At 41.1% G+C, this 23,348-nt stretch overlaps 1 protein-coding gene across 10 annotated transcripts in view; it reads left to right on the forward strand.

Annotated features, from left to right (window-relative positions):
• Nucleotides 1-23,348, forward strand: part of baz2ba (bromodomain adjacent to zinc finger domain, 2Ba) — a 73,318-nt gene that overhangs the window by 24,414 nt on the left and 25,556 nt on the right. For all 10 annotated transcript variants that reach the window (XM_008404439.2, XM_008404443.2, XM_008404440.2 and 7 more), the window contains exons 3-8: nucleotides 16,339-16,518; nucleotides 20,496-20,687; nucleotides 20,769-20,930; nucleotides 21,375-21,571; nucleotides 21,652-21,864; nucleotides 22,006-22,632. In XM_008404439.2, coding sequence (XP_008402661.1) covers nucleotides 16,341-16,518; nucleotides 20,496-20,687; nucleotides 20,769-20,930; nucleotides 21,375-21,571; nucleotides 21,652-21,864; nucleotides 22,006-22,632 — 1,569 coding nt within the window. In that variant the 5' untranslated portion in view covers nucleotides 16,339-16,340. The remainder of the gene's footprint in view (nucleotides 1-16,338; nucleotides 16,519-20,495; nucleotides 20,688-20,768; nucleotides 20,931-21,374; nucleotides 21,572-21,651; nucleotides 21,865-22,005; nucleotides 22,633-23,348) is intronic.

Genomic DNA, 23,348 nt, shown 5'->3' on the forward strand with positions numbered 1-23,348 from the left:
TTCTACGCAGAAAAGAAAGGCAAATCGCCCACACTCGCATCGTTTTTTTTCCCCTTTTTGTTTTTTTCTGCACACATACACACAAGCTTCAGAAATACACAGAAGAGCGTTATGTGGTGTGACAGGACGGCACATATTTGGAGTTTCACAGCGGGCTAGCATTCCAGGACAGCGAGAGAGAGATAATGTCAGCGCGCTGCTGGTTAACTCACTGTTTTATCCCGTTTCTGGGCCACAAACCGTGAAGGGTGTCGGTTTGTGACACGCACAGCAACCCATATGCACCCACACCACGGGCCACTTTGTCTCTCCGAGCCAGCTGGGTGACAACAGCTTAAAAGAAAAAAAAAAAACATAAAAACACCAGTGACATACGACGCTCACGGACATGGATTCCAGCTTAGACAAAAGAGGTGCTCTTGTGCAAGTTTCCTCTTCTGTGAAACATAGTTTCTGGAACCAGGAAGTGTGCCACACTGACTGACAGGATGTAGGATGTTGTCATATCGGTGTTTAAATTATGCTAGTAGAGGTCGCAGTTTCCCAAAATAGTTTTTTGTGTTTTACTGAACGTATAAAAAAACATCCACTTCAGGGGAAGGCTTCATGAGAGTCTTGATTCTTAATACCCCAGTGATGTTATATTTAAATAAAGGAATCATGAAATTCACAAAGTCAGCAGTGTAAAAAAGGGCTTCCTCTCTCTAAAAAAAAAAAAAAAAAACACACAAAAAAAAACCCACCCACACCGATTTCAGCCTTGTTGTGACTTGTCAAGTCGTTGGAGGATTTAGGCTCATTCCAAAAAAAACAAACAATTGCACTTAAAATACCCTCGACTCCAAAGGATACGAGCTGGTTACCCATCAGCACAGCGGTGCAAAAAGAAAAACATGGAAACAAAAAACACAAAAACAAAAAAAGTGAAGCCTGTGAGACAAACTAGAAAATACTCTCTCTCTCTGTATGCACGTCAGGTGCCTGTATGCTATTGTTGCTTTCATCATCGTTGTGTGTTGTTGTGTGCAGCTGTTTGCTCTCCAGTTAGTTTACTGTGTAGTGAGTTAGTAGAGTTGCGACAGTGCACAGTTTCTTTCCACTCTGAGCGTCTCTCTGATTTATTCTTAACATCTGTCTTTGGCAGGTGTGTGAAACCAAAAGGTTCTCTCTGAGCTTGTGATGTAGCTATCACTAGTGACTGTTTGTTTCTGGTGTATGTGCACACATTTGTGCCAAAAAAAAAAAATAGAGGAAAGCAACACAGAGGGTCCTCCTCTCCACCCACTCTTCGGGATGAGTCACTTTTGAGCCCTGTGTAATCCAAGCCTGTGTTTCATGTGTGTGAACAGACAGGACCCTGAGCAATGGTCTTGGTCCTGGCTCCCTCTGGGGCAGTGAGTGGGTGAGACAGAGCCATCAACATCAGTCCTAGGCAGCTTTGGTTTCAGCTTCACCAACAAAAAAATCAGCTTGTCCTGACATAGACAGAGCTACACGAACAAAACACAAGCCAGAACCAGAGCTATTATTCATTCTTTTCTTTAGCTCCTCCTGAAATAATATCAGTTAACAAAGTAGGGGCTGTTGGCATGTATTATTAGAAAGGCTTGGATCTGTAGGAGGGGACTCAGGAAGTGTGACACGCAGTTGAACACGGTTGGCTTTTAGTATCAGCGTGTGTATTTAATAGGCTGATGTGTAAATCCAACGGTGAAAGCGTCAGTAATGTCAAAGCCAGCTTTGGCGCAGTCAACAAAGGTTCAAATATTTTGACTTTTTATGTGAAATTGCTCAGGAAAAGTGTGGTGGAAATAGAGCCATGTCACAGGGAAAAAAAAGGTTGTTCCATTTTTGTGGATATTCTGCACAGTTTTTCAAAGCTCTCCGCTGCGGGTGTGACAAACTCCTTTAAAGTCACATTTGGGCTTTTAAAATGGTCTTGTAGGTTTGGCCCCTCGGGGGAGAAAAACTGTCCTGGATAGAGCAGCAGAGAGGCGATACTTAAAAAATGGTGGAGTGGAGCCATTACACATTAACATGCTCATTCATGAGATTTTATCCTTTTGGTGGAGGACTAAAACTATGATAAGATTATTTTTTCTCCTCCTGTAAAATATTTGGCATCAATTTAGATTTTTTTTTTTGCCTTTAACTGGATATGATATATTGCATCTGTTTCCTGCCTCCAGACTGTACTGACTTAATCATATAATATTATCCCATTCCATTTTGTGTAATATTTTATAATTTACACCCTTTTTAGTTTGCATATCTTATTTTGCATGCTGGGGAGTTTGCTTCTCCAACCAGACATAAGTGTGCTTTAAAACTTTTGTGAGTGTTGCGTTGTCATTTTTAAAATTCTTGACGATAGAGATGTAGCCATCTTTAGCTGTCATTTAAACAATGTGACAACTTTGGGCAAATTTGTTCAAAGCAACAGGTGTTTTTAAAAACAAAAACTTGTCTGTAAAAATACATAATTAAAAGCCATTAAAAAATAATTTAATAAAGGAAGTGACTCCCCACCCCTGCAATCAAGAAATAACAGTTAATATCAGTTGGCAAAACATTAACAGTAAGTCACATTTTCAACAAAAGAACTGAAGGATTGCTTTTTTGATGGTGGCAAAAGCCAGATTACAGATAAATAAACCATAGTAATCATGCTGCACTTTAAAATGAACCTGTTAAATGGATTCAATGGCAGACCAAATTTGATTTTTTTGTATTTTTTTTATTTAATAATAAGACTATAATAAATTTATAACCTACAAAAAAATCTATGCAACTAAAGTTTTAATGTTTTAAAACTTACATTGTCATTCATTCATTCATTGGTTCTTTCGCTGATTCATTCATTCATTCATTTACTCATTCCAACAGTTAGTATTTTGGGAAGCTGCATAACAGCAGCATGTTGCCTTCACTGGCATGTGAATTTAAAGTATCCATCACAAAGCACATGATTTTGTTGATGCAATTTTAGGCATATTTAGAGTGCTGATGCTTAGTCTTGTTTTGGAATCTTTCTGCAAGTTTGTTTCACATTGTTGCCTTACAAATTCAGACAAAGCTACTTTTATGCTGTGTTTATACAACACTTGCATGATTTGATTGGAGCAAACATCATCACAAGGCTTCCACGTCACTGCAGTCAGTAAAAGTCCCAAAGGGTTTGATTAAGAAACCATTTAAACACACTCCCATGGCTCACTGTCCTTTAAAATCAGGTCAGATGTTTTATTGTGAAATTGTTAAAAAAATATATATATTTTGAGTTCTGTTTTTGTACTTTTGTTTTAATGTATGTAGGTCAACTCAGGATTATACCTGGTTTTATCATTTACATTTTGCTGGATGTGATTGCTGTGTAAGGCCTCTGACGTACATAAACAGGTTGTAAATATGTTAGCAAAACTAGCACAACTCAAACACATATGTATTATTACTGGCATAATTTTTCCATCTACATGCCATGTTTCAGATTGAAACACTTTAAACGTAAAATTGTATTTATCCCTTTGGGTCTTCTGAAGAAAATATAAATTACAATACCTACAAATGCTGTCCTTTAGTTAAACATTCTACAGCATATCAGCCCCAAATCATTTCTCAAATGCCTTGTCTACATTCCTATTACAATACTGCCTTGACATCAATCATGGCGCAATGACTATAGCTGTGAATATAGATTACGTTTTATATCTCTGTTACAAAAACAGTCTTTATCTGAATGCTATGCGAGGACACAAATGATACTGTTTTTATATTCACACAAACAATTTATCATTGATTGATTTGTCAAAGTTACCTTTATAATGAGTAATGTACATCTCAGTATTGACTTCATTCAAACCTTACAGTTCACTCAATAGCCTAACATGTAAAAGCTTGCCATGACCTTTGTAAGATAAACAGATTAAGTCGGCCTCATGTGCACTGTAAGCTTGTTGAAGAGAAAACAGGAAGAAAACTGTCCAGCATGGTGATTAGTTTTTTTTTCTTCTTTAAAATTGATAGCAATTTATGTATTTATTTTCTGCTGGAGTTTAGAGTGAGATGAACACCAGACTTTATTTGACTGGAGTGATTTGCTGCATATGAATGTAGAACAATAACATTCACTTTCCACAAGCTTATTTGGACTTATACACATACAACTTTTTCTCTCTGTACTTTTTCTCTCTGTAGTTTCACTAAATGTAGCGATGCTGCAGTTTGGTTTCTGTGTTTATGTTTGCATGTTTGTCCGTGCCTATGTGTGTGTGGGCATGTGCGTACGTGTGTGTGTTTTTTTTCCCCATTTTTTTTACATAAGTACAAAATATCCCGAGGGTTTTTTTTCTCCCCTTTTACTCATTACAAATGCTAATGTCACATTAATAAAATCGGCTTAGTTTAAGGTTTATAGCGTAGCCTACACTGAGAGATTTGGCCCTGACACTTCCCACATATTTCAAGTCGAGTCACATTTTTTTTCCTGTGGGCATACTATTCTGAGTTACTTTAAAAATGCACTGGCCCTAAGTGAAGCTTCAGAGGGAAAGTTTAAGCCACTGTTGCCAAGGTTTGTCAGTGTTGTGAACTCTTGGGCCACATGCTCTCAGCTTATGAAAGGCAAGTGTTAACTTAGGTGCAGCAGTAATGGCTTCCACACAGGTCTGCCTAATGTAAACATTGCGTTAATGTGCTAGCAGCGGTTTGTGGAGCCACTAGCTGTTAATCATTGCTCAACAGAGAGCTTGTCGGGCACAACAATAATATACCGAAGAGTTAATCAAAGCTATAGATTCCCTGTTTATGCCGACGACATATTTGCCAGCTGGATTTCTAATCATTCGACCTTTCTGCTGAGCACGTACTGTAATATCAGCAGCCATGATTCCGAGGGTCAAATAAAAATGTGAGTAAACGACTGCCTTCAGGTGTCCTTCTCTAAATGCAGCTTTATAATGGACTAATTTGTTCTATAATATTGGTGTGTATTACTTGTCGAAAAAAATGTTAAAAGCAACTATTTAATCTAGTGCATTATCATTTGTGTCCGTTTAATAATCAGTTTAAAACTTTTCTGTCTGTTGGTTCTGACATGAGGCACTTTTCAACGTTTTTTTCGCCGCTGTTTTCACTTCTCGCCTCAGTTTTATATAATTTTCTCTCAAATAAAAAAAAGGTCTAAACGGAATAAGAAGGCAAGATTGGGATTTCTAATTAAAAGCCAGTGTTGTAAAATTGATTAGATTATGCTAATGAATGGAGATAATATCTTAAAAGTAGCGTGAGGAAAAGAGATAGAGGGAGTGGAAAGGAGTGACAGTCCAGCCGCCATTACAAGCTGCTGATTTCTGCAGAGTGCTTCATAAAATGTCAGAGCGCTTCTCCCTGAGCAAGACACTGAAAAATGGCAGCGCTGTGATGTGCTGGCACCTCACCTGCTGCACTGTGTGTGTGTGTCTCTCTCTCTCTCTTTCTCTCTTTCTCTGGGTGTGTGTGTAGCGAGAAACTGTGACTGTGTGTTTATCTGCAAGAGTGTGTTCAGTGTACACGCCCATGTGTGTGTTTTCACATCTGTGCATGTGTGCGTGCGCGCGTGCGCATGCATGTGTGTCCACGCTGGCCTCCCTCCCATGTTGCAGTGAAGCAGAACAGAGTGGCTGACTGCCTGCTGCTTTGCCTCCATCTCTGTCAATACAACGCCATTCTCTCCCAGTCGGTCATTTTCACATGTTTAACATTAGGGGACGCACCCGTGTGAGCAGAGGAACACGGTTGACAGACATGTTGGGTTTAATGCAGCTAGATTTACTCTCATCAAAGTTTATGCTCCCAGATTATTTTTCCTCTCTCTCTCTGAAACTACTCTGTATCTTTTAAGAGCTTCGTCTGATCTCTGTACTTGGAAAAACAAATGTGAGCAAATTTTCCCACCACTGTCTCTCGCGTTACACGCATGTTTAACTTCATTGAGCATTTGTCTGTGTGGAAGAGGAAGCGAGAGTTTTTTTATTTATTTTATTTTAATAAAATTTGCAGATGTTATTAGCGTGGATTTCAGCAAAACGCATGAGATAATTGGCAGCGGAAAAGAGGGAAAGAAGAAAAACTGGGTAGGGAAAAGGTGTCAAGGTGACAGAGGTGTGGAAGAAAAAGCGAGAGGCGCGAGGAGCCTTTTCATTTAATAATGGTAATAGCTAACTGAGCTGCTAACTGTGTAGCGAGGGTGGAGACCCCCACCTCTTTCCCCACTCAGCCATCAAAATTTAGCATTTAGTGCGTGTTTAATAATGCTCTGGAGAACAAATGCGGCTCCCCATAAATTACAGACAGTGCTATATTTCAGCAGCTGATTATATGTTGTGTTATGAAAATTGTGAAAATGGATATTGGAATAATTTCTTTTAAATTAATCGTTGCTTATTGATATCTCTGCGACAGGGTTGTCATTTTATTACTCTTGCAATGTAACAGTTTGTTCTGGTGATTTATGAATTATTCAGCTGGTGTGAAGTCTTAGTCACCCGAGGTCACCTGTGGTCAGCAGAGTGGCCACTCCTTTACTTCTGTCTTTCTGTCTGTAAAAGAAATCTGTGTCAAAGTGAGCCTTTTAATCAGAATACTGAACTATTATCCAAGTTTCTTAGACCAAAAAAAAAAAAGATCGTTTTTACAAAAAGACAGTGACAAATATATCTTTGGTAAAACCATTGATGTCTAAAAAAAATTTTTCTGTCTGAAGCCACTTTCTTTCAGACTTGCAATTCAGATAGCTGTGGCCCCGCAGGAGGAGGAGTTTTCTGCCATTCTGGAAGTTGTGAGTTTGATTTTCCTCACCTCGTCTCAATTGCTGCAAGGCACTTCATCCCAAATTGCCTGCTGATCGCTGTATGAATTTATGAGTCCTGTCAGTGTGGCTGGGTGAATGGGACTTCTATGTAAAAGTGCTTTGAGTGGTCAGTATGACTAGAAAAGCACTACATAGGCTCAGTCCATTTACTCGTTTTAAGATAATCTAATGACAGCTGAATGACAGAAGGAGAAGACCTGGATAGCAATCTGCTTCTGTTAGTGCTGATAAGGTCCTAACGTATTTGTGAACTACGGCAAAGACCTGATTTCCTCTGGTATCGCCCTCATTAGTAGGGCTTCAACGATATGTTCAGCTTCTCCAAAGGATCTTACAAATGACGAAGATTAAATGTACAAAATACTACTAGTTTTATGCAAAAGCTCAATGTTAGGTTTATTTGCGAAATTAATTTATTGAACCCACTTTTAGTTACTTTTTCAGATTGTTCTTAGCCAGTTGCAATCAAGAAACCAGACATTGTCTGACACTGCAGTGACAACTTAACCTGGAATTAATTACTTCCTCGAAATAAATTATGTGTAAGTATTTTAATATTCAATCTAATTTCTTTTTAGTAAAATTGTTTAGTTAATTAGGTGAAATTTGTGCCATCCGCAGTTTTTTTGCGGTGGTCTGAAGCTGCATTCCTCAAGGACCAGAGTCCTGCAACTTTTAGACGTTTCTCTGCTTCGGCACACCTGGCTCCAATATTAGCTCATTAGCAGAGCCCTTAGAGCTTGACTGCATGCTAGTGAGGCAGTGAAGCTATTTAATTCAAGTGTAGAGGACAAGGGACACATCTCAAAGAATGCAGTTTGAAGGTATCATCAAGGTAGCCCAGGGATGACTTCATAACTTTTGTTGTATTATTCTTAAATTTAAGTATAATTTAAGTATATTCGAGACACTTTTGTTTGCTTACATTTTTACATTTAAGTTTCCCATTTCTGATTTTGATCAACATTGTTATTCGAGGGAGTATAGAGTGCACAAATTAGTTTTGTAAACTTTGTTTAAATTCAGATTTTGACAAAAAACAAACATCCATCTGCAAGTGACATCCTTATTAATGCAGCATAGCCTGTGTCCCTAAGCAAGTCTAATTTGGTTTGGAAGTTTTTTGTAACAAAGTGGGATATGTTTTAAAAGACAGAAAAGTTTCTCTCCAGTTCATTTTAAAAACACAAACAAAAAGAAAAAATAGTATTGGCATGCCGATAACAGGTCAAGGCAAAACAAAGAAAATGTTTAAATTTTGATCACAAGACATTAAAATTCCACAATCACTGGTGACTAAAACCACCTCTTCTATCATGCTTGTAAAACGAGGCCCAGTCAGTTTTACAAGCATGATAGGAGACGTTTCTTCGTATCTTGAAATGGTAATTGGTGCAGACAGATAATTCTTCAGTACCAAGCATGACACAGCAGTTTTTTTTTGTTTGGCATACATTTAATTAAAAGAATTAAAAGAAATTCAGTGTACTTTTACGAAAAAACAACAACAACTCAATACCTTGATGTTTAAGTGACATCAAATTTCTTCAAAATGTTCTCAATTTTAGAAATCTTTCTCTTGTAAACTAGATGCACATGCTGTCTTTTCTATCTACATATACAGATTGGTGATGCCATATATTTTGCTAACTGCATAAGAAGTGTACACTCTGAATGTGTTAAGCAGCAAAAGTATTAGCATCTCCCTGTTTTGTTCCTCTCTCACATCACTTCTATTGCCTCTAGGCTCTAAAGCCTAGAAGCAATATCACATCAGCTTTTTAACTAGTAGTACTCAGAATTTATTTTTTTTGCTTTGCTTCTTCTTATCAAAGTCTTGCCACGTTTACTCTCTTACAAGTGAATTTGCTGAGAAATAGCACATAGACAGAAAGGGCTCCACAAATTCCTCCTGCAAGGTTCCGCTGTTCTCTCACTGCCAGTATGTTTTGCTCTTTGACATGCATGTCATTTGCATTATAAATATCTGGAGTACGCCCATTCTTTTGCTTTTTGTGCTCTTTATTTTCTCCCCCCTCCCCCTCTATATTCTTCAATAACAGATGGTAATTACAGTTATTCAGTTTCGTATCCTTTCATGTATGTCTTGCTTTTATTTAAAGTTGCAAAATGAGTAAGATTTCCTCACAAATTTTAACGCACAACAAAGCACCAGGGTTTATTACATCAATTTTATGTAATTATATGTGACAGTGTTGGTGCTTATTCTGATCACTTGGAAAGCTGGGCAGCCCATGCCTGATGTTTAGTGAAGATATGTTCTTTGTCTTCCCTTTTGTGTTTTTTTTTTGTTTTTTGTTTTAATGACAAATTAGACACAGAACTGTGGAGCTAAATGGATATTAACATTTGTTTCTATCTAATTAAATAGTTTCCCGATTGTCCCTACAAAGAACAGTATTTCTAGCACTAATTGGCATACAACAACTCAATACCTGCCGCTACTGATCTTTTTTCTTTTTTAAAAAACATGCTTCCACCTCTCATGCTTACGCACTCATCTGTTTACCTTGAAATGGAATGAATTTCTACCGATGCATCAATCCGTCTACCAAATAGTGGCAAGCGTAGTTCCAAACATGGTAGTTTATTCCGTCATGTCATGTAAGGTTACATTTTGAGGTGAAAGTATGTTGTATTTAGATGTGGAATCTAAGTACAGTCTTTTAAGACAAGGTTGCACCCTTAGTTGTCATGGAGAATCAGATTGACAATGAATTACAGAAAGTGAAGCTCTGTAAAATGTAAAGTTTAAAGTCTAGAAATGATAACTCACTCTGCATGTCTTTGTTGAACATCTCTAGTGCACGGGCACAATATTCTCTGAAACGTGTGTGTGTGTGTGTGTGTGTGTGTGTGTGTTTCCAAACTGCTCGAGAGTCATTATAGATTCTTATAGACACAGTGTGGCCAATGACAAACAGATTTGGTTCAGTCTGAAGAAAAAAAAAATGTAATGAGTGGTGAGACAGACAGACAAGTGTGAGTGGCTAGCAGAGGGAGAAGGGCAGATTCATCAGGGATGATTGCCTGATGCACACTTCTGGTTTTTTGATGCGAAGACCCTGCTACGTTACCATGGGGAGAATAATTAGCTTTGGCTGGATGCAGATGCGAACGAGCGGAAGAGATGAGAATTTTATTATTTAGCTTACTTTATGATACTTAGAATGGTGTGCATAGGTGCACTTGCGCACACACACACACACGCACGCACGCACGCACACACACACACACACACACACACACACACACACACACACACACACACACACACACACACACACACACAGAGATTTTTTTTCCTAAACACATGCACACACAAACACACACAAGTCTTACAACCACCTCTTTCTCTTCTATTTATGGCCAGGAAATGGGAGTAGTGCTGTGTCTGGTTGAGCTGAGTAACACTATTCTGTCACACATAGGCTTGACATCAAACACAAGTGACAAGCCTATCCTATTCCCCTCCACCGAGTCATCACCATGTCCCAAAATCACATTATTGTCACTGGGAACCCAGCGGAGACGGATGGTGAGTAGGGCTTCTGATTCCAGCCTCTGGCATCTACAGTATGCTTGAAGAGGCAAATAAAGCCATTTGGCAAGGGATGATTTCTTGTCAGTTCAAAAATATACAGAATGTATGTGGCACGCCTTCTCCTTTTTGCATTCCCATCTAAAGCCTCTTATGGCTATATAGTTGCACATGTGACGGGAAAACTGAGCATGGAAAGTCTTTTATTGCTAACGCCACACTCAACCTTATCATTACCTTTTCACCATGGCAAGCAGTAAGCAGGAGCTGTACCCTGGTAAGCTCCAGTGTAACATGGAAACGGAAAAGCCGGCAGTGGTGTGGCTGTAATAAGACCCTGGGCCAGCACAACTGCCAAGGCTAGCTGAGGCAGGGTGAGAAATGGTGCCCATCCCCTACATGTCTTGCTCTGCCATCTGTCACTGGGCAGGAGCGATGCCGTGGGAGGAGTCTGAGTCACTCTAGTTGTTGTCACCTAGATGGGCCACCGGGGCTTGCTGCCTCTTTGTACCCCTTTCATCCATTGGCACGATTCGCTGACTTCACAAGCACTCTTAGAAATCCTGTTTACATTTTTATTTATTTTTTTTATACAGAAAGATAGAAATATATTCTAGAACACCTGGACCACAATTAACTGCTAAAAACAGATTTTGTTCCATAAGATCTTATAGTTTGTGTTTATCTGTCATAATATTACCAAATGTAACCAGGAGTATAATGCAAACAAATTGTGTTTTATTACAGTGATGTTTGTTAGGATAAGTTCCATCTACAGTTAAGCTCTGAACGATTTAGGTTTAAGTAATCTTTGAGTTTTGAAGCGGGCCACCCAGAGTCTTTACTTGAATGTAAATTTATGGAGGGAGATAGACCACGGTGACAGCAATGGGCCCCTGCAACGTCAAAGACTTAGAGCACATCACAAAAGTTAAATCATCAAAGTACCAGTAGAAACACGCAAAAAGCTGGTCAGCAATTATGAGGGTTTGAATGCTTTTAACTGAGGTATAAATAGGTTTCGACAGGCCACTTATGTTGCAGTGAAAATAAAAACGGAGAAAGCATTGTTTTACAAAAATAAAAGTCCTTTTACACTATCGTCATGTTCTGTCGGAAACTATTTTTGTTGAATGAAAGTAACTTAGAATCTTCTAGGTGTGTCATAAAAGTTGAGTTTGACTCTCTTGAGTGCTGCAGTTTTAGTCTAAGACCTGGCTGAAATATTAAGTTCTATGATCATCCAAAAAGCCTTCTGCACTTGTAAATTGTTTGTGTGACAGCACTAAGGGTACTCGGCTGTTAAACTGAGTATAATATCTAACTGTTACATAGATATCTAACTATCTAGCTAATAGTTGGATACAGACGAATTCTAACTCCCCTTAGATGCAGCTGTTTTGCACTGAGCTGTAGAGTCTCCCTAGTTGTTCGTGTTACAGTGAAGTAACCTTTTTGATCATGAGTAAGCTTTAATTTTAGAGAAGTGTTTGTTTTAGTAAGGCTATGACTGTATGTGCAAAATAGAACTAGAGCCAAAAGATTGATGGATTTGAGGATCACTTTTAACCGCCATTGCAATAAATACCACAAAACACCATGATAAAATTTTAAGTCCCCATCTCATCTCATTGGCTCTTAACTTTCATATGTTTTCTGAGTTGACATTTGACACTGGACAAAGTCTGTTACTTATTGCTACAACGACAGGTGGTTATGTCATTTCTTGGCTTATGGTGCCTCTATGTGAAGGTTGGCTTGAGAAAAAAGCTCTTTAATGCAAGCAAGATGAGCTGAAATATTAGGAATTCAATTCTGACTAACATACACATCCATATGATAAAGATGTGCCTGAAGAGCATGGATAAAACAACAGATTTAACTACAGCATGTCCCAGCTACAGACTACAGCTATAAATGGAAAAAAAAGAAAGAAAAGAAAAGCAAAGATGATGCTGATTCAGAATGATGTGGGAATCATTTTAGCAGCACTTGTACTGCAGACAGTAATTCTGTGCACGTGTGTGGTTATGCCTTCTGAGAGGGAATGATCCATAAAAATTATTGATGTCACCTGATAAGAAAAAGACCGTCTTGATATCACTCTGATGAATTACTGTCTCTTCTCGGCAACAGTTTTATCGTTCCTGTGTTTTTGGAAATGGAAGCACCGGAAAAAGATGAACAAACATCACTGTGACTCTTAAATGCAGCTGCTGATTACTCAGTCCACTGCTTTTTTTTTTTTTTTTTTTTTTTGCCAGTAACCCTCAACGTGAAACACTTGGAATGTTGACTTGCTGTTTTTCCCTGTTCGCTGTTCAGTGCAGGACACACTTGAAGTGGGGTCTGAGCTCGACACAGTCGGGGATCACAATAAAAGGCAGGAAGTAAGTGATCCAAAGGAGACGGTGAATGTTACCGAAGCAGCGATCATATAGTCTTTGTCGTCTGTGGTGAGGAAGGGGGGGGGGGGGGAAACAAGAAAAAGAGAGAGAGCTGGGAGCCACCGTGCGTCTTTGAATGAGGTCAGGGCATCATGGGGAATAATGCATTTCCCTTCTCTTGCGCCAGGCGTTCCTTCCATTACGGCTGGAGAAGAGACATTGTGTCCACACTCTGATTACCACTGATCCATGCTGATGACTCTGTTGGCGGATTATCTCAGTTAGTATCAGCCATCTGTTACTGTGTGTACGTGTGTGTGTGAGTCTGCGCGTGTGCACGTGTGTGTTGATGGGTAAGGAGAAAAGGGGCAAGATTGAGACACACAGGAGGTTTTATAGTTTGGGGCTGTGACACACATGCAGACAGACCCTTTCACAAGCACACGTATTGTTTTGTGTAATCAAGCAACGTTACATGCCTGATCTGAAGCATCTCCACCAGCACTAAATGCACACGTACTCTCTCTCTCTTTATGCTGTTGTGCCCTCCTTTTTAGATGCGACTGACAAGTGAAGGCTCCTATATGAAGGCCACATGCAATCATAAAAGCGCAGAGCTGTTTATAGCAACACTATCTCCTGAAGGGGCCGCTGCATCCAGCCACTATTAGGTGCACACATTGACAGCTGGGCTGCTGTGTTGTATTTGTGGACGTGACTGGGAATCCAGTGCCGGAACACATCTTATAAATCATAGTTCAGCCATTAGCATAAATTCTGCCTCTCCTTGCATCTGCAAGGACCTGCTGTTTCTGGCTGCAGCGCGCCGCGTTGATTGGTCGGTGTTCAAGTCAGATTGATTTAGCCGTTCACGGAGATTATACCGCGCGCCTTATTCTGCCACTGTTGTGTGCCGTTAATTACCTATAAAATCAAGCTAATTCCGATGCTAAATCCATTTTAATTTCTTATAATTAAGTCAGGATTGGATCCTTAAATACCTTGGCGCTCTATTATTCTTACAATCATTGTTGTGGCTGTGCGTTTGGTGGTACATTGCCGAGCTCAATCTTATTATTGTTATTAGATTTAATTGCTCTAAGTGATCAGTTTGTAGTTGTCAGAGGAAGATGGACTTGCCTCGTAGTCGTTTTTTTTTCCCCCCGCTGTCCTTTCCCTCTCCATCTCTCATCCCAGAAAGAGGCCCTTTGAGAGATGGTAAGAGATGAGAGAAGATGAGGGGGAGGGTAGCTCTGCTTTACACCTCTGCAAAGGAGGGATTGCTTTTTTGTTGTTTGTTAGGGGGGGAAATCAATTCTGCTCACATCATCACGTTTTGACAAGGCGAGGCATTAAGTGCAGATATTGAGGAACGACAGGAATGGTTTACAGCCTGCGCTTTATCTTCTCTGCTCTTTTTCTTTACTTTTGCCCTTCCTTCCACAACAAAATCAGAGTGCATTGTCTTGCCTATTCTCTTTCTTTCTCAATTTTTTGGTCTTTTTTTGTGTGTGTGTGTGTCCTTCTCCCTGAAAAGGTGGGGAATGATCCGCTTCACTTACCAGCTGACACCACATAAGCTTGCTCGTCCTCGGAGACGCGAGCCTTTTGTTTTCGTGTGCATTATGATAATTACGAAGGGCCACAGCTCCTCTTTTATTTTTATCACGCTCTCAATGATACTTAGATTCGTCATCTGGAGCATCCGCAGAAACGGGAAAAAAAAAAAAAAATTGATATTTCAGAAGGATCTTGTTTTTTTTTTCTTTTTTCCCCTTGTTTTTCTTTTTCACCCTAACCTGACATTTAAAGGGTGACGGCAAGAGCAAAAGAGCATAGAGTGTGACAGCCAGTCGTGCAATATAGTGTGGCCGGGAGGAAATGTTTCTCAGTGAAATAAGACTAAAACTCCTCATCTTCACTCAGCCAGAAATGTATCCCTGTAACTAATATGGAACACTTACTTACTCACAGTAAAGGTTGGTAATCTGGCTCTTTTTTCTTTCTTCTTTTTATCCACATGCTGTCACCTTTCACAAGAGTCCATTCTGAGGACCTTTGACCTTGCTCATAATTACACCGCCACCATCTTTTCCACTGCAGCAGTGGCAAGTCATGGCCGCCCGAGTCCGATGGCACACCAGCCTCCTCCCCGCGGACTGCAGCAGGTTTTCTTGTCATCCGCGCCTCCTCGCTCCCTCTCTCCCTCTCTCTTGTCAGTGTTGCTCCTGGCGAAAGGCTGATACTTGATATTCAGAGGATAGCAGCTTTTGTCTCAGAGATTTAATCAGTGGCTCTGCTCCCACTGCAGAGGGGCGATGGAGGGAGGGTGGAGGGGTGGTAGGAGAGAGGGAAGGAAGGAGAGATGGAGGCAGAGACTGTTTATGTGTAATGACACAATAACAAAGCCTGCCTGTAAAACACAATCTGCAAACTGTGCTTTTGAAGGGGATTTTCAGCCCTGGATTAGTGTCAGGCAGAGGGATATGGAAAAAGAGAAGAGAGAAAGAGTCAGGTTGATGTGATAGACAGGGGAGGTGATTTTGTGTGTGCAACGGGGGGGTTGAAATCAGTGTGTGTACAAACGCGCGATTGTGTGTTTGTGCGTAATTTCTATTTAGCCGTTTTGTATTTATTTGGCTCCACAAGTCAGCGGCTGTGTGGGCACTTACACATTGTCCTCTCGGTCGTAAGCAAAAGGGGATTAAAGCTGACAAATATGAGTCAAATATTTGGCTGCTGAATGACCAAAATGCATCTTGTGAGGGCTTATGTTGTTGGTTGGTTGGTAATAGCTGGCATAGTGACTCTTTGAGACTGTTAATGGAAAGCTACTGGGTTGGTTAATGCACACATCCACTAAAATGCATGTCCATTTGGTTGTAGCTCCAGCTGAAAGGAGTTCGAACAATGCAGTCTTTTAAGGCCTCAAAGAGATCTTTTGGGTTGGAAGATGCATGTCTTTTTTTTTTGCCCCCATCACACAGGTGTTATGAGGGGTTTTACTTTTAGTGCAACACCGGTGGTGGAGATGAGACGCACAGGTGTGCATGAGTTCTGCTTTTGTGCCCCCGCGTATCAGAGAGACGGGAGGGAATGACAAAGAAAAGTGACAAATGTGTTATTTGCCTATTTGAGCTCGAGTTTTTCCTCTGACCTGTGTCGCTCCGAAACATCCCACTTCAGCAGGCAAACTGTCCTGTCAAGGAAGCACCTTCTTCATGCTTTATTTTACTTTTGCATCAAAATGTAAAAGCCCTGCTTTGCTCTGCTGTCCGTTATCACAGTCCTTAAACATGTCATCCCTCCATCGTACCCCATATTCAATCAATAGAGGCTGGGAGCCAGTGAGCATGGCTAAATAGAAATATTGTTCAGGGGAAGTGAGATGTGAAAGGAAAAGTGTCATGGTGTGTTTGTGTGTGCGCATGTGCGTGCGTGTGTGTAGGTGTGACGGTATACGTTTGTGTGTGAGGGTGTGTGTGTGTTTCTGTAGATGTGCTTTGCTATTGTAACCCTGCTGATTGGATTGTGTTTGACAGATATGGAGTCTGGAGAGCGGCTGGCCTCCCCTGCGCCCACCCTGTCTGCTGCTCGCACCTCCTCCCCTGCGGCCTCCTCTTCCTCCTCTTCTTCTTCCTCTTCGTCATCGCCTGCGCCCCACTCTAAGAGCAGCCTGGCCCCAAGCCCATCAGCACTGGGATCCACCCTCAACACCTCTGGTAAGAAACCGTCCCCCTCTCCCCACCTCCCCTTATGTGTCAATCCTGTGTCTTTCAAAAACAAAACAAAAAAACAAAAAACAGAAGAGAAATGGCGCACACGAAATGTAAACAGTGATCACACATCCGTGAGAGGGACTCTAAATGTGGTCACCTTCATGTCTTGATAGCATTCAGAATCCATCCTCATTTCTTTACCATGAAAAAATTAGTTTCCCCCAGTATTAATTATACAGTTATTTTGCAGTCGGTGTGAATACACCTCTCTCCCAGCTCCGAGGATTTTTTTTTGTGTGTCCTGACAGCTTGGGTTGCAATTGAAAAGCTGCTGCATTAATGAATCCCAAACAATTAGGGGGCTCTTTTGTGTGAGAAACACACACATGCTTTGCCATGTCTCCTGACAACCTTCAGCTCTCTGGCTCCAGCTGCCTCAGAGTCAGGCTCAGCACGCCACTGTGCACGCATGCATGCGTGTGTGTGTGTGTGCGTGTGTCTACGTGTGAGATGGAGAGAGAGAGAGAGAGGGAGAGAAAGAGCCTCTGCCTGCATGATTTAACATTTGTTAGCCACTCAGTGTCTAGTCAGCCCTGTCCGGCCTCCAGCTTCCTTTCTGTGTTATGGTCAAAGCCATTAGGCAAAGAGGAGTGTGTGTCTTTGTTTTTGTGGGTGTGCGTGTGTGCGTAAATGTGTTTGTATGTCTAGGTGTTATCCAGATATCTCCTCTGCGCTCATATTTTTTCTCTCTCCTCATCTCCTAATGTGCTGCTGTTTTTCTTATAGTCCCGCTTTATATCTTTATAGACGCAACTGCACACACTTACAATTGCTCTAAGTAGGAAATATGATATCCAACATTCTCTGTGATTGTAGTGTGTTTTCCCCCCTGCCCCCCTCTCTGTTACAAGTAGAGGAAGTGGGGAGAGAGCAAAATAAAGCCCCTTGTGTTGCCGTCAGGATCCTCAGTGTTGCCCAAAACGAAGAAGAAGCCATTAGGAGCATCTTCCTCTAATGCATTATGCATCCCTCTTATCCCTCTGTACTTCTATGTGTGCTCAGATTTTCTAGATAAGCGATTTTTAGATTTGGATGAAAGGCTTAGAGGCAGAGTGTTGGCTCTAAACTTTTACCTACTTTGTGAGAATCTAGCAAGCCAGGCCTTTTTCTTAAAATATTTTCTTGGAAAGCAATTGTAAACTCCACCTCAGATATGTCTTACAATAATGTATACGTTGCTTCACATTTTGATGAATAATCTCTAGTGATATCCCTGTGAGATATACCGAAAATTGTGAAGTGCTAGAAAAATTGCAAACTTCCTAATTTACAAATAAAAATATAAATAATTGTGTCATTACTTAAAATTCAGCCCTGTCCAATATAACTAGTTACAATCAGAAGTCACCTAATTAGTTAATAGTCAATATAACTGTTCTGTGGAGTGCTCAGAGATTCGTTAAAGAACACTATTGAAGAAATTGCATCATGAAGAACCAAGAAACATGATGTCAGAAAAAAAAGCTGTGAAGTTTGAAGAACAGTGAGATAATAGAATGATATTTCAAGCTATAGAGATCTCACTACAGTACAAAAGGAACTACAGAAAACTCAAAAGAGTATAAATAATTCTGCAACCCACTATATTTATGGCTGTTTGTTTAAAAAAAGGTGAAGTCATCCTCATTTTCTTTTTACTCTGTGTTTTATGTAAAGAGAACCATTTTCACTTACAACAGGAAACATCTGTAGTTATTACAGTGTGTATCACAGGCATTGGTTCAAGGTTCTTTGCAGTTTCGCCAGCAACACTTAAGAAAATAAAATCTGAAGAACACACACGCGCGCGCAACACACACACACGCACGCACGCACGCACACACACACACACACACACACACACACACACACACACACACACACACACACACACAAGAGCACTGACTTTGTTTGCATGTGTCATTGATGAGGATATCACTTGGAGAATAAATAAAAGCTGATCAGCGCTTGTAGCACTCTCTCCTTATGGGATCAACTCACGGATGCAATTAACTTAAATCTGTCTGTGGAAATTTGATTGACTGCAACAAACAACAAATTAATCCCCCTTCGGCAGCATCCAAACATGAAAAAAAGCAGGCGGTGCAGTTTGTCAGAGCGGAGGAAGGATTGAAGCGGAATGAAAAACAGGGCGAGGGAGTGAGAGTGAGAAACAGAGAGACACAGCGTGAGGAAGAGTGAGTAGGTAATCCGAGGTATGTCTTTCCCATGCCTCTCTCCCACTTCAGATTTTTAGATTTAATTATTCGCCTTCTGGAAGCCTGCATTAATATTGAAAAGGCATTTGCAGATGTCACTTTGTGTTGCTTAGAATGAAAGAAGGGTGCAGAGGAGGGGGGGGGAGGTGGGCACCCTAGGCGTAAGTGAATGCCGTGGCCGGCCCTTTTTTAAGGGTGGGGGATAGGGGGGTTGCGTTGGAGTCGTTTATCTTCGTATCCACGAGCTGACGCTGGCAAGCCGGGCACATATACATATTCAGCATATTCTAATGACATTCAAAAGGCAGAATTTGCTGTCTCGTGGCAGAGAAGGACCTTGAAGCCAGCACAAAGGGCTACACTCTCATATGTCACACACCAGGATGCTGGCAAGGCCACATAACCACAGACAGTTTGTTCACACCTAAAAATACCCCAAGATTCTGCCCATGTTCATTTTTAGATTTTTCTTTCGTAAAGTGCATTTATAACTGACCCTGTTATTATATGCTTGACTGTATTAGATCAGGAAATGCTGTGCTCCCGGTGTCACTTGCTCCACATTTCTGTGATATGTGCATGTGTATAGAAGTTTGACATTTTCATCTGCAGCATTGAGCACAACACTTTCCTTTTCTACAGTCATCACTTTTCTCTTTTCTTTCTTTTTTTTTTTTTACTTGTATATTACCTGGCTGATGCAGAGGCATCAGACAGGCTTGCTTTCCTTTTCTGGAATAGAAATTGAATTTGCATGAAATATGCTCACACCAAATTGCATCTGACTCTGGGAGGAGGTAATACGTGGCAGTCGCCCCTGCCAGAAATGATTGTGCTCAGGAAAACGCTAGACGATGATGATGTTGATGAAGTATTCTTCTGAGCTGGAATTGAATGCCAAAAGGATGGAAGGAGGTTAGCTTTTTACACCTTATATAGATGGTTCATTTTTTCCCTTTGAGGTTGTCCAGGCATTTTCAGTTTGCAACATATAGTGACACTGACTTTAAGCAAAAGATACATCAGCAATGCAAGTAGATCTGCACTGAAACAGGTGAATGCTTTATCATATACTTGCAAGCATTAAGCTGAAACGTGTATGTTGTGCAGTTGAAAATTTGTGCAGTTTTCAGTCCATCAAAACTCAGTGTTTTCTTAAATAAATAGAAAACAGCCATCCTGTGTGTCATTTCTTTAGTAATGTCAGAAATAGTGACACTATCAAAAAACAAGAAGGCCTAGCCTTCTCATCCTGTCGATTCCTACTTCAGGACATTAAAAGGGTCAATTTGATGACAAAGTTCTCTGTGAAAATTAAATTTGAAACATTCAACAAGTGGACAAGTAGATTTTGTAAGGTTATTCAACGTAGATCAGTATGGAAAAATTTAAATAGCAACCAAGTTTATTTTTTTTAAACGATGTAAGATGGTGTATTCACAGTGGTAAACTGAAGCTTCTGCTTCAATAAAAAATATTTTTTATAAATAACACCAGTGCCAGCAAGAAATGTGATTCTCATGGCAACTGTCAAAGTACTTGTAATGTGTTAAGTAGAATATTGGAACATTTGATTTGTGATTTTATTGTGCAAAATGAAAGGAGTTTTACATTTTCTGTCTGTTGACTGTAAGTAGTCAAAGCACTGAGAGATTATGCACACCTGTCGCTGTGTGAGTAGTTCTTTAAAACATTTCCTTCCTTTGTTTACGTCTATCTAAGGCCGACTGTTTGGAGGAGCGGGAGATCAGCCCTTCATTGGCTCCACGTTGTCAAGTGCCTTCCCTCTGGTGAACCACCCTGCCTTTGGAGCCCTCTACACTGCCGGGGCGGGCAGGCCCGAGTTCGGAGGCCTGGGCTCAATTGGGATGTCAGCTGCTCTGGCTGCCCACCCACAGTTAGGAGCGCTGACTGGTAAGCAGAAAAGGTTTGAATTCCTGGCAATAGTTCTTGGAAATAAAATCACACCACTAATTAACCCTCCGCTCCTCTCAGAGTGGTGGCGAGCTGCTGAAGCCCACGGACGCGGAGCTGCTGCCTTTATCCCCTCTTTCATCGGCTTTCCTCCTTTCTTCGCCCCCCACATTCAGCCCAATCACAACACTAGTCCTGTTCAGATCAGGACTCCTGGCAAGAATAGCCACGACCCGCCTAAAGGTACAGCGGTTTGCTAAAGACCCCTTCATTGATCTGTCTCTCTTCTTCCACACTCCGTCTTCCTCCACAACCTAAATCCACTTTGCCCTATGATGAGATTTTCCCTGTTTCAAGATAGATTTAATGACTTCCACTGCTCACTTAGTCATTCTATTAACTTCTTTCTCTGGCTCTTTCCCTAGTGTTCCCTCTCGTAATCTCTGTTTCTTGTGCTCTTTTAATTTCACAGTATCTTTTAATTTATCTTTTATTATGTAAACCACTCATGTTGGGCTTGTGCCTTGTACGGCCAAGCACATTTGATGAGATACATGTATAAATCTATATTTTTATTAGCCTCATTCCATTCTGCAGTTAGTTCCAGATATTCAATTATCCCCTTGTTGCCAAAGTTCTCAGAAATGATGAAGCTGATCAGTAATGCGGCAGATTTTGCGCTTCCAGGGGTGAACGGTGCAGTGAATGGCAGTGGGGTCTGTCCTCCCACCACACAATCAGGGAGCTATTCTGCGAGTCTGACTCCCGTTCAGGCACCAACAAAGCCGACCAGAAATTCCGATTCGTCTAATATTCATCGTCGCAGCCCTGAGAACAACCCATCAGAGTTGGTGGAAAAGACAATTGTAAAGCCTAAAGAGAAGGTTAGTGCTTACATCAAGTCTTCTCTTCAGAGAGAAATCTCAGGACATGATGAGGCTGATTCTTACTGTTTTACATTTAGAAATCTCGGAGAAAGCCGGCGGGGGCTTCTTTGGCAAGTCACAGTGAATCAGGCACGTCCTCGGACAGCTCGAGCGACGGCTCTCTCAGCAGCGATCTGGAAGACCTCGCAGAGGAAGACGAGGATGAGGACGATGACGAGGAAGACGATGAAGAAGATGACAAGCAGAGTGAACTTTCAGAATCTGAGAAACGGATAAAGAAGAAGGCAAAGGTAAAGATGAAATGAGAACAATCTAGGCTAAATGTTAATGTGCAGTCTACTGTCTTCAGTTAAAGCAACGCTGTAAATGTATATTATCATAAGTTGCCATCCCGTTTGATCTAACAATTTTCTGATGATTGTCGTCCTCAGGTGTTATTACCAAACACTGGAACTGGAAAGAGTGAACGGTCACTTTCTAGGGAGGTCCAGGTCAAAAAGGACAACCAAGCTAAGAAGGTGCCCTACAACCCCCCAACTCTTGTGCCATTACCCTGCTCTGTCTCCCCGCCCACCTTGTCCCAAACTTCGCCTCTGGGCCTGCAGAGCTCCAGGACCCGGACTGAAGGGCCGCAGCAACACTTCAGTGTGATTCAGTCCACTGGCCTGGCCGCCAACCCTAAGCCTCTCGCACTCCTCGCCCAGCCTCGTCGGGAGCCATCACCAACCTCCTCCCCAATAGCTCTCACCACGTCCCCAAGAGCACTGTCCAGCACTGCCTCTCCCAAGCCTCCCAAACTGCTGCCGTCCTCCTCTCCCCAACACCTCCCTCTCTCCCTCTGCTCCTCCCCGAAGCCCCTCTCCGTCCCCTCTCCACCCTGCTCCACCCTCCTGGCATCTACCTCCCCAAAACCTTTTGGTTTGACCTCGTCTTTAACGAGCCCGCAGAAGTCGTCGCTGAAGCCACCGAGGCACGCCATGTCCAGTGCCGCCAAATCCAACAAGAAAAAACAGCTGGAGGCTTCACTGGCACAGATCAGCGAGTTCAGGCTCAAACAGGTAGGCCTGCCTGATGATTGCAGTTGAATGTCATCCCCCCCCCTTTATTCACACAAAGACACAGCAGTTACCACATTGTATGTTGTGAGAAACAATCTAGAGAATCACAGCTGCACATCCAGCTTTAGTGAATAAAGTTATTGAATAAAGTTATCCTCGGCAAATTGACTGTAATGAAATTATTCACTAAAGCTGAGCATACAGTTAGACCCGCAGCTATAATTATCTCCCTTCTTCATCATTACTATCAGATGACCTGCACTTTGTTAAACCTTTTAGCCAGTCTCTACATTTTTCAAGAGAAAACCCAAACAGCTCACAGACATTCACAAGGGAACATACATGCCTAAGAAGAAAGTAAATCTTTATGTCTTCACAGGAGTGACTGCAGTTTCACAGCATTTTAAAAGTGTGTTCTCTGTTAAAGATGTGTAAATTAGCCGAAGTTGAAAAATCCAACTTATTCCAAAGCAGATAAGTGTAATTGTAAGATATAGTTTTTTTTATTTATAAAATTACTGACCCTAAAGTATTGACACCTCAAACAGTTGCTTTGAAGTAATTTTACCTAAGATTTTTATTTTTTTTAATCTACGCTGTTTTAAGTTGATCAGTTTCTCACAACTACCAATAAGTGATCCTTCATTTTCTGTATCCCTGGAGTACACATAGGTTAGGACTCAGAAGTTCAAGTATTTTATCCACTAGCCACTGGG

The sequence above is a fragment of the Poecilia reticulata genome, linkage group LG3 (assembly GCF_000633615.1).
Source record: "Poecilia reticulata strain Guanapo linkage group LG3, Guppy_female_1.0+MT, whole genome shotgun sequence".
NCBI lineage: Eukaryota > Metazoa > Chordata > Actinopteri > Cyprinodontiformes > Poeciliidae > Poecilia > Poecilia reticulata.